General features: G+C 34.0%; 1 protein-coding gene across 3 annotated transcripts in view; it reads right to left on the reverse strand.

Moving 5' to 3' along the window:
* Window positions 1-11,447, reverse strand: part of LOC106667267 — a 32,629-nt gene extending 21,182 nt beyond the window's left edge. For 2 of the 3 annotated variants that reach the window (XM_014395417.2, XM_024225058.1), the window contains exon 1: window positions 11,311-11,447. In XM_014395417.2, coding sequence (XP_014250903.2) covers window positions 11,311-11,414 — 104 coding nt within the window. In that variant the 5' untranslated portion in view covers window positions 11,415-11,447. Of the gene's footprint in view, window positions 1-9,499; window positions 9,570-11,310 lie in introns of those variants that run through there. The other variant, XM_024225057.1, reaches the window with a different exon arrangement.
* Window positions 11,448-12,100: the final 653 nt, after the last annotated feature.

Genomic DNA, 12,100 nt, shown 5'->3' on the forward strand with positions numbered 1-12,100 from the left:
ATTCTGATAGAAGAGCAAAACTAACGGGCCAAAAAGCCAACATTTAGACCATCTACTGTCTGTGAATTTTTTAAAGATAGCGAAACCAAACGGACCAAAAGATTAAAGAACATTTAATATAAATATTGTTCGTTATAATATAGTGCCTGGGCACGCTCAACACGACACGCAAGAATGGCACAGTTACACAGAAGACAAACACTTTGAGCCCTGATGATGATCTCAATAAAGATCGAAACGTTGGCACGATAAAGAAAATGTTTTTCCAAAGCTTACGTCACACAGACCGGGTTTAACGATTTCTGAATAATTATCGACTAACGGTCACTAATCACCACACATTGTTTATAATATTTTTGAAAACTTTCTTAGACGATTTGTTAAAAATACAGAAAATTTAATAACGGTCGGGTAAACAGCAAAACCAAGCGGACCAAAAGAATAAAGCAAAAAAAAAACATTTAATATAAATATTGTTTATAATATCCTTGAAAACGTTATTAGACGATTTGTTAAAAATACAGAAAATTCAATAACGGTCGGGTAAACAGCAAAACCAAGCGGACCAAAAGAATAAAGCAAAAAAAAAACATTTAATATAAATATTGTTTATAATATCCTTTAAAACGTTATTAGACGATTTGTTAAAAATACGGAAAATTCAACACGGAGAAAATCTCAAGTGCTGGGTAAACAGCGAAACCAAGCGGGCCAAAAGAATAAAGAAAAAAACATTTAATATAAATATTGTTTATAATATCCTTGAAAACTTTATTAGACGATTTGTTAAAATACGGAAAATTCAACACGGGGAAAAATCTCACCATTCGGGTAAACAGCAAAACTAAGCGGACCAAAAATAACGAAACATTTGATAAAATTATTGACGATAAATAGCCTTACATGCTTTTCAAAGAAATTTGTTAAGAATATTTCCAATAAACGAGAAAACCCCTATTGCTAAAGCTTAAATTTTAATCTGTGACGAAACTGAGTCTGGTATAATAGCGAAACCAGGCGGGCCCAAATTTGATAAATCTACGGGATATCCTAATATTTCATATTGCTGAAATGTTTAAATTTTTAAACGCTTAAATTTTTTTAATCAAAATGTTTCAGCCTTTTGTTTTATTTGACATTAAACACAGCGTGGCCAGACGGACCAGATAGTACAACCGTACAAATCAGGGTAAAACGCCTTTTTTTTTCTTAGGAAAATCGCATATTATCTTACTATTGTTCGTCAAAAATGATGTTTTTTTTGTTTTTTTGGTAAAAGAATTAATGAAAAATCCGACAGTAGCCAATATATTTTGTCTTGTCTTTCAATGAGAACAGCTGGGAGTTGGAAAGGGCTAAAATCCTAAATCGGGTCCGAAAACTATTTTCTACCCCTTCCCGTTCTAAAAACGTTGCGTAATCCTTGGCTCTTGTGACTTCTAAAATTAATTGCACTCTTACTATCTTTGCTTTCTGCACTTCCACGGAGTGCTGACAGAAAGAAGAAAAAGAAACTATAAGTCTATTTCTGGAAGAACAAAAAAAAATACGAAGATCGATTTTACTTCTTAATCCATTGGTGTGCAGTTGAATAAAAAGTTTTAAAGTGAATTTAAAGCATGTGAGTTGATTAAAAAATATATAGCTTTAGAATGAATTATCTTTGGTTTGAATTTTCAAGAAGTTCAACTATTCTGATTTTATTACATCCCATTATATTTTTATTCGTATTACCTTGTTTTTACGAGTGGACTTGTTCTTGGCTGGAGGACAATGAAGAGCCCTAAGCCCGGCGGCTTCTCTTATAATCCCCAGGTGAACAATAAGTACCAAAGAGGTGGCAGGTACTCTCTGATATCAAAGGCCGATTGATCGGGGGAAATTTTTTATCCTTTGTGCAGTTTTAGTGGGTCACGCGGCTTCTGAGCTTCTTTGTTCTGTTGGATTTTTTTTACAAACGTAAATATTAACATTTCAAAATTTTAAAAAGGGTGAAAATGTTAAAGGGTTGGTTTTTGTCATTTTTCTACACTAATTCTTTATATGAAACTTGTCAAGTCACTACAACGCCTTTCTGCCTAGTCCAGGACAAGAAAGTTTAAAAAATTGTTGAAAATTTATTGTTTTATTCGTGAAATTTTGTCCGCTAAGCCTTGCTGTTTGTGTCAAGTTTTCACAAAAAGTTTTTATACACATTTACTTACCATGAACTTTCTGCCGATTTAATGTTTTCGCCAGGCTTAAACAAAATACCTATGTATAGATTTTTCCCATCAAATTAATTTTTTTAAATTGAAAATTAACTCTTTTGAATTTTAAATTGACTTTTTACAACTTAACTAAACCCTATTTACTTGAAATTAAATCTTTCAACATCAAACGATAATTTAAAGCAAATGGGGCTTATTTAATGTTCAATTACATATTAACCATTTTTTTAAGTATCAAAAAAACTTATTAAATGGTATGAGATATAGGCATTTAAGATATATTGACTGTATATTTAAAATTTTTTAGTTATAAAATATAACTTTTTCTATCGATTTAAATATTTTTTAATTTCAAACAAGGCCTTTTTTTACTTCACCCCCCCCCCAAAAAAAAAACTTAGGGGTTGATATGAAATGTAAGCAGGAAAGGTATAATGACTGTATATTTGAATTTTTTTATATATAAAATATGACTTTTTCCAATTCAAATTAACCCCTCTCCTAAAACTTACGGGTTGGTATGCAATATAATCAAGGAAGGCATAGTGACTGTATAATCTATATTTCTTTAAATATAAAATGTAGTTTTTTCCGTTAATTTGATCATTTTTAACTTCAAAATTAGGCCTTTTTAAATTTCAAATTAACCTTTTATTTAAAGCATCAAAAAAACCTTAAGTGAAGGTATGAAATATGAGCAGGGAAGAGTATAATGGCTGAATATTTGAAATTTTTTATATATAAAATATAGCTTTGTCCGCCAAATCAATTATTTTTTAACGCCCAAATAAGGTCTTGTTTAATCTCAAATTAACTCTTTATTGCATCAAGCAAATTTAGTAATTGGTATGAAATATAAGCAGGTAAGGTATATATTACTGAATATTTGAGATTTTTTGAAATATAAAATTTAGCTTTTTTCCGCCAAATTAATATTTTTTAACTTCAAAATAAAGCCCGGAGTGGTTAGTGTGAGAGACTCTCGGCTCATAGAGGTGGTGGGTTCGATTCCGTCGCCTCTGGCCCTTTTTTCACGATAACCCCCCCCCCAAAAAAAAACCGACTTCCAAGCAGTGCCACCTGTGAAACACCTCCATGCTCCCGGCACCCCACAGGGAGAGAGCAGGTGCATGGCAACCCTAATCCAAGTTGTAATGCGAACCGTGACGAAGTACCAAAAGCTCCTAAACCGATAAGACAACGGGAGGTGGAGTCTCCGGGATGAATCCAAAGACCGAACTGACGGTAAACCTAGGTCGATAGAGTTTTCCAGTCTGAAATCATAGCGCGTTTTATTCCTAGCCTTTTTATTTCCCTGGCGAAATAGGAATACATTCCTGGAAGATAACAATCATCTCTGACAATCTGGCAGCACTAAAGGCCCTACGCTCATGCGAGGCGAAGGCAAAGAGTGTTTGGAACTGCATGAAGGTCCTGACGGAAGTCAGCGACATTAATGACGCGACCCAGGCACCAAAAAGGGGGCAAATTCGAACTCTAAAGGTCCTGAACTCTACTGAGCTTAGCATCTTCCCACAAAAGAGGAGATCTTAAAATGGATCCTTAATGAGACCAAAACCTGGCGGAAGAATGCTACAGGTATGAGGCACGCGAAGATATTCATCCGCAAAAGTTACAAAGGAATTACTTGAAGGAACCGGGATTCTGGTTGGACTGCTGACAGAGCACTGCCACTTAAGAAGGCACATGCACCGGATAGGAGTACAGACAGAAGAAACACTGTGCAGGTACTGCCGGGAAGAGGAGGAGACCGCAAAACACATTTTATGTTTCTGTGATGGTCTATGTAGGTGCAGGTTCTTGCAACTCGGACAAGAAAAAACACAAGCAAGATCCTACACCAAGGAACCGCCGGCAAGGCTGTGGAGGTTGATTAACAACCTGAAGTTATAAAATTCAGGGGAGCACAATCGATCTTCTCAGGTAGAGGTGCAAAAGGTCTTGTGGCCACCTCTTTTATCCCTAGCCCTATCCCTATCTGTAAACATAAAACAAAAATATTTTTGTACGTCAAATTAATCATTTTTTTAATTTCAAATAAACCCTTTTTTAATTTCAAATTCTCTTTTTTTTAAAGCGTCAAAAATTGAGGAGATGAAATGAAATATAAACACGTAAAGTATGATGACCGTATAATTTATATTTCTTTAAATATAAAATGTATTTTTTCCGTTAATTTAATCATTTTTAACTTCAAAATTAAGCCTTTTTTTAATTTCAAATTAACCCTTTATTTAAAGCATCAAAAAATCTTAGGGTATGAAATATATGCATGAAAAGTAAAAATTATGTATATTTGCAAAAAAAAGTTAAAATATAAAATAATTGGACTCCTAGGAGAGCACATGAAAATTAATTACAATTAAAATTAAGAGTTATAAAAAATTAAATATAGAAACGAAAGATTTTTCTTTTCATTTGAGAATATTTTTAAAAATTATTATTCATTTCACTTTCATATTTCCTACCATGTCCATACTTATTTTAATGCCTTAAAGAAAAATATTTATCTCAACTAAAAACCATAATTAATTGTCATATATTAATTGATCAAGCGGACCACGAAATTAGTGAATTTAAATGAAGTATACTTCACTAAAGCTCTCCGTGGCCATTTCATTTGTCGCCGAGAATCCAATCCGATTACACGACATTTGAAAAATGACAAAAAGGAGGGAAAATTCAAAAGGTGCGGTTAGATGGGAAGTTGGTGTCCGAGTGGATCGAGGTCAGGATAGCTCAAGTGGTAGAGCAGCGGCGTATCAAGCCGAAGATCGTGGGTTCGAATCCCGCTCGTGCCATTGACTTTTTTTATCTCATCTAAAAACCTTAATTAATTGTAATATATTAATTGGTCAAGCGGACCACAAAATTAGTGAATTTAAAGAAAAAGTTAATTTGAAATTAAAATAGATCAATTTGAAGTTAGACAAGGTGAATTTTAAATGTAAAAAGTTTAATTTGGAGTTAAAAAAACTTAATTTAGGATAAGTAGGGTTCATTTGAAATTAAAAATGCCTAATTTGACGGAAAAAGCTTATTAGGCTACAGTGAAAATTATATAAAATTAAACATAAAAATAAAAGATTCTTTTGAAATTATGATTTTTAAGAGCTCAGTTTTTTTATATTTTGAAAAAATCCAAAATTAAAAGAATAATAAAATATTTTTATATTTTATTTTGTATAATTTTACATTTTAACTGTAATCAATTCCATTTGGCGTTTTAAACGCCTGATTGTTTTTAATGCCGGAATTTTCTTGACGTGCTTAACTTACATTCCAATCCTTAGGTTTTTAAAAAGGATTAACTTGAGATTAAAAGTGTTATTTCTGTACGAAAAAAACGTTAATTTTATACATTAAAAAAATTTCACTTGGGAAAGGGTTAATTCGACAGAAAAACCTATAAAAATGCATCTGTCATGTTTGTCTGGTCAACTGAGTCTCACTTTTTAAAAAGATAAAAAAAATTGTTTTACATCTTTCAATTAATTCATGTTTATGTACGGTATTGGATGAGATAAAAAAAGTCAGTGTCACGAGCGGGATTCGAACCCACGGCCTTCGACGAAAATAAAAAAAAAAGTGAGGTTGAGATGGGAGTCGGTGTCCGAGTGGATCGAAGTCACGATAGCTCAGTGGTAGAAAACCGAAGATCGTGGGTTCGAATCTCGCTCATGACACTGACTTTTTTACCTCAACCAATACCTTACTTAAAGATTAATTAATTGAAAAGAATTTATTTGGTTAATCGGACCACGAAACCTAATCGATTTAATAATTTAATTTGTATAATTATCCCTCCCTCGGAAACCAACTTCCTATCTTAACCGAACCTTTCGAATTTTCCCTCCTTTTTGCCATTTTTCCGAGTGGATCGAAGTCAGGATTGCTCAAGTGGTAGAGATGCGGTGTATTTAGCCGAAGGTCTTGGGTTCGAATCCCCCTCGTTACACTGGCTTTTTCATTTCAACCAATACCTTACATAAAGATTAATTAATTGAAAAATGTTATTTGGTCAATCGGACCAAATCTAATGAATTTATTTTACATTTTTCATAACAGTTTACAGATAAACTCCTTCTCCCCTATACTATCTCAACGTTTTATTTTTGGGACCATAGTTTTAAATCTATGTCTTGCTGTTTTTTCTTTCCGTTGACGCTATTTATTTTCAAAGTACTATTTCTGTATTGTTTTCTTGTGCGTTTTGTTTAGGAACTGTTCTACATTAAGTGGAAACACGAGCAGAAATGGAAGTATGTATAAACAGACTAGAATATACAATACAAATTTATGCTAATATAATCTCGAACACTTAATGCTCAATATTATAAACTATTATAGGTATAAAATATAGATTTTTGTATAATAAACACCTAGGACAAAGATTTCTTTAGAATATTTGTTATCGTTGTGAAAGTAAAAAAAAGGTTACAATGATTTAAACCGTAATAATGAAGCTTGTTAGCAAGCATTAAGAAGGCTGTTAATGAATGAAAGTTTCTTTTAGAGTTCTAATTTCTTCTCGGTTCGTGTTTATTTCTGGTCCTGTTCTAAATCGGGAGAGGTTCGGGCGTTTCCAATGTTATTCTCAAATAGATCTACGGTTAAAAAAAACCCTGAAATCAGCATAATTTCTTTCTCTATGCGACGATATTATCTGGACTTTGCATTATTGGTTAATTAACATAAATTTTAATTTAGAGTGTGCAACGACGTCGCGTCGGTTCGGATCGGCCTGAGAACCCGGACATCAAATATTCAATGATCCGGAAGCCAGGAGGCCGATGGCCCCGAATTTAATCACAATTGCAAATGCCCCTACTCTCGGGCGGGGTTGAAAGCTGAAAATCGAAGGAACGGACTGAACAATGTCCCCCTTTCCTACAGTTTGTACGAGTGGAAAATCGAATTACCCCAAACTTACCTCGAATCACGCGAAAAAACCTTAAAATATGTTCTACATCACTGTCAACATGTATACAGAGCAGGAAGATCAACAGAAACTGCTCTGTACCAGTTAACAAGTGATCTAAAGGGAAGGGAAACAGCAATCTGCGCGTTCCTCGATATTGAAGGAGTCTTCGACAATGCATCTCATGAAAGTCTCCCTAGAGAAAAAACACATAGACCAGACTGGAAATGGATTGGAGAAATGCTAACTAGAAAAGCTGAAACAAATATGGGATCAGACACTATAGAAGTCAGCACAACCAAAGGAGTTCCTCAAGGAGGGGTATCACCTCTTCTATGGAGCCTAACAGTTTATGAACTGCTCGAAAACCTGGATCGTAAAGCGATAAACTGTCAGTGATATGCGGACGGCATAGCCCTAACTGCCAGGCGAAAATTCGAGGAAACTCTCTGTGACATAATTCAAATTGGACTAAAAATTACAGAAGGATTGTGTTAAGAAATTAAATCATTAATGAGAACTATTCAATATATATTTATTTAACTATCGATCATTTCTCTACATTTATCAATATTTACCTATGTATGTAATGCTCCATTTTCTGCTCTTCTCACAACCTCTCACGATCTCTCTCTCACTCTCTCTCCCTCTCTTTCTCTCCCTCCTTTAATTAATATTTACTTACTTAGCAACTTTCTCTCTCCACCCTTCCGTCATCACTCTCTTTCTCACTCACACTCTCTCTTTCTCCTTCCCTCTCTTTCTCTCCCTCCCATTGAATATTTATTTCTTTAAAATGTGGAATAATTTCTCTATCTTTGTAAGTATCGCCCTATGCATGCCCCTATCCATCCTCACTCCTCTCACACTCTCTCCTCTCTCTCTCTCTCTCTCTCTCTCTCTCTCTCTCTCTCTCTCTCTCTCTCTCTCTCTCTCTTAATTCATATTATATTAGTATTATTAGAGAAAGTAAGTGAGGGCAAATTAGGAAAACGATATCAGCGACATCTACGGAATCTTTTCGAAGATGACTATTTTATTACCATTGGCACTTCTGTACTGTTTCTTAAAATTTCTTATCTGTGTATTATGATATATTTTGATTTTTTTTAAAGTTCTCTCTCTCTCTTTCTCTCTCTATCTATCTATCTATCTATCTATCTATCTATTTTTCTCTCTCTTTTTCTCTCTCTCTTTCTCTCTCTTTTTTTTCTCTCTCTCACACACACACATTCCGTATTTAAAAAAATAGCACGATATCAGCGACATCTACGGTATCTTTCCAAATATGACCATTTTATTGCTAATTGAAATTTTTCTACAATCTCTTAAGATTTTTTTTCTGTACATGATATAATTTGATATTTCTTTATAGAGCTCTCTCTCTCTCTCTCTCTCTCTCTCTCTCTCTCTCTCTCTCTCTCTCTCTCTCATATATTTAAATCATTCCAACAAAATAAAATAAAAACAATCTGCATAATCGAAGTGGTTGTTTCAATCAGGATTGTTTCCTAAACTTATTACAAAGTTTATGTTATTCTACACTAGTCCTTATGAACGTTTTTATTTATTTTAAAATTAACATAAAAGTACTAAGATACAATTTTCCTTCGGTTAATCTTCAGAGTCCGAGATCATTTAAGGATTAGTCAAATTTAGTAATAACAAATCGAGAGCATTGATTTCTTTCCCAGTTGATTTAATAAAAGCGCATTGTTAAAAATTCATGAAGCGTTATTATTCATAAAACGTACAACCTTGTCGTACTATTTATAGAGTAGTTTATAGTTTTGTTTATTTTTAATGATTTTTTTAAATCTATGGACGAATATTTTTCTTCGTCGGGCAGAATCGATATAGTCTAACATGCAATTTTTATACTTTAAATATAACAATTGTTATTATCAATATTGTTAACTTCATGAAAGGATCTCTTTTTTTAAGATTTAAAAAAATTGATAAATCGATAAATCATCCAACTTTTGCACTTGTGGACTTTTTTGGCGTTTTGCATGTTTGCGGATTCAATTTTATTTAATGTTTACACGGCTTCTGTATTTTATTAGAATGTGTAATGCGCTTTTAAAAGCTCAAGAGCCCCTTTTGATGAGAAAAGGTGAATGCTCATGTAAAGATGGTGGATCGATATTCCTTTTTATCACATTTCACCATTGTCCTGCTTTCTTTTCCTTCTGTGTGAAAATTATTTAAGTTCTTTAATTTGTATATAATAATTTATCAATAAAAATTGACGGTGATATTATTCAAATATATGTTTTATGTATATTTTCTAAAACTATTTTTTAACTTTTTTTTAAGAATGAATTGTCGAAGTTTTTGGGTGTACCTTGGATTTCGGGTTTTGGCGGCGGTCATGGTTCTGCTGTTGCCTTCTCGGGTCTGGGGCGGCGACTGAAACAAATCGGGGGCGGCGAAGGGCTAAAATCGCTCAAGGGCAGTCACGCAACTTGCAAACCATCAGCTGAACTTTTCTCCATCGTCGCGGTGACGACTCGCCCTTGGCCGACCGTCCTGGGCCGAACACGCGAAGATCGCCCGGATCCTCGCCTCCGGGGGTGGCGGAAATCACGACAGGTCTGTTCTTAACCTATAAAACACCCACATAAAATCAATCCTTCGCAGGGCGTTTAAGTGCATTTAACCGAATCGAGATGGTATCGCGAAGAAAATAAAACCAAGTCGGGTCTTTACGCATCAACTTAGCTCCTTACTTTACTGCTAAGAAAGGCTGCTTCTTATGAATTAAACCCCAATTTAATCTACATAAATGTTAAAACTTGCTAAGTGTCAACCGATCTGTTATTCCTTTGCTCCATTTAACAAGGGGGCAAATCACATTTATTTTTATTGCACCTAGAATACTCAGCAATAAAAATTGATCTTATGATCATGATTTTCATATATATCCTTTTTTTCACCCACCACTAATTTAAAACTCGTTGAGTCGCAGAGCAATCAATTTTCAATTAACCTGCTAATAGACAGACACAGTTGAAATTTGAAGGAAATCGATACTACGCTATTTTTTTTATATTTTTTTTACTTCCATTGCTTAATATTTTAATTAACTACCCGGTGAATTTATTAACGTTGATCGCTGATAATAATTCATTACAAATATAAGCTAATTATGTTGTAATTACCGTTTTCAGAAGGTTAAAAAATGAATGAAAATCGGTAATTGCAGGCTATATCTCGCTTTTTATTGCTTTAAAGTAAAAATGACTAAGTTGTTTTATAACTTTTCTTTCATTTTTCAATTTTATACATTTCTAATAGGTTAGGAACATTATAAGTGATTAAAGTTGCAACCGTTGTACTGAGAAAGTGAAAAACCGAAGGAAATCGATGCATCGATTTTTTTGTTTTAGCACGTTGCAGGAAGATGTCGCCCTAGTCATATAACAACATCTAAAATTAAGATTAATATTAAATCGATTATATTTCGTGGTCCGTTTGACCAAATAACTTCTTTCAATTAATTAATTAATATTTATGTAACGTATTGGTTGAAATATAAAAGCCAGTGTCACGAGAGGGATTCGAACCCACGACCGCTGCTCTACCACTTGAGCTATGGTGACTGCGATCCACTCGGACACCAACTTCCCATATCAAACTACCTTTCGAATTTTCCCTCCTTTTTGCCATTTTTCAATAATATTAAGTAACCATTAACATTTAACCATCTCACTTATGTTACATTATCCAAATACCGTTTATCTCAGTTCCAGTCATACCTTGAATCCTTATCCACACAAGATCCGTTTGGCTACCTACTAGGAAGGTTACCAAACATTACCAAGTGCCTTCTCCAATTAGAAGTCCGAACGGTTAGAAAAAGAAGAAAAGAATTTTTAACGGCGGTTCATGTCATGTTTTAGAGGAGTGTGTACCTTCCACGTCATATTTTTATCACATCCATGGCTCATACTATGTGAGCAGTCGGTATCAGTATGTCAAGGAGGACAAAGTGAATGTCACTTTGATTCTCCATTTACGGTACCAGTCTTCTAATAGGGTGAGGCGACTTTTAGGAGATTATAACGGATGAGTAGGAATCGATCATAAAAAATCCGTTATAAATTCGTAAAGTACAGAGGTTTGACGAAAAGGTTGTTCACGTTTAAATCTTACCTATTCTTTATCACCTTCATCAGACACAAACTTCTCCTTCTGCGATAAGAAGCAAGGTTAGATTGGCCGTTGATCCTACAGGTAGTCACGCCATGGCCTATCATCAGCGGATAATCGGCCTCCGACTAAAGCTTCTAAGTAATTTCCAACTATTTCTAACTTTAAACAGACTGTTCGAATTTCGAGAAGAAGGGTGGTCGGACTTCGTCGATAAGTCTAAATATAGCCCCCTGCCTTCTTAAGTCCACTCATTAAAGTTTGGATAAATTTCATCCATTTTTCTTCGAAATAAAGTTTGAAGTTTTACTTTCAAAATGTACGAGTTGATTTAAATATATTTGGTTTTATCTAGATGGAATTTAATGTTACTCACGATAGAAAGATCGTATCCTTGAGAGACTCCTCTTTTTTTTATAAATCTTCAGATTTTGTGATTCTTTTCTTATTAATTATTTGTTTTCTTTTTGGCCATAATATTTAGTAATGGTATTTTTTTAAACGAGTGATGAAATTATGAACCAAAAACTTATAATAATTGCAATTTTGGGTTTTTTATGGCGAAAAATATTCCTCGTGGTTAAAGTCGCGTGATGTTTTTCGGAATTGGCTCATTTTCAAATTATCGAATTATCCCACCCCCCCTTAAGATCCGAAGGTTGTCAAGGGCCGGAAGGGCAAAGTAAAAAAATTGGTTTTCATTTCGCCAAATTGGCCTCACCCCCGCCACACCTACCCCAAATGCTATTTTCAACACGGATTAAACAAATCTAGCCGAATCGGCAGAAAAACC

Source organism: Cimex lectularius, unplaced genomic scaffold (assembly GCF_000648675.2).
Source record: "Cimex lectularius strain Harlan isolate CLEC.00 unplaced genomic scaffold, Clec_2.1 scaffold10, whole genome shotgun sequence".
Classification (NCBI taxonomy): domain Eukaryota; kingdom Metazoa; phylum Arthropoda; class Insecta; order Hemiptera; family Cimicidae; genus Cimex; species Cimex lectularius.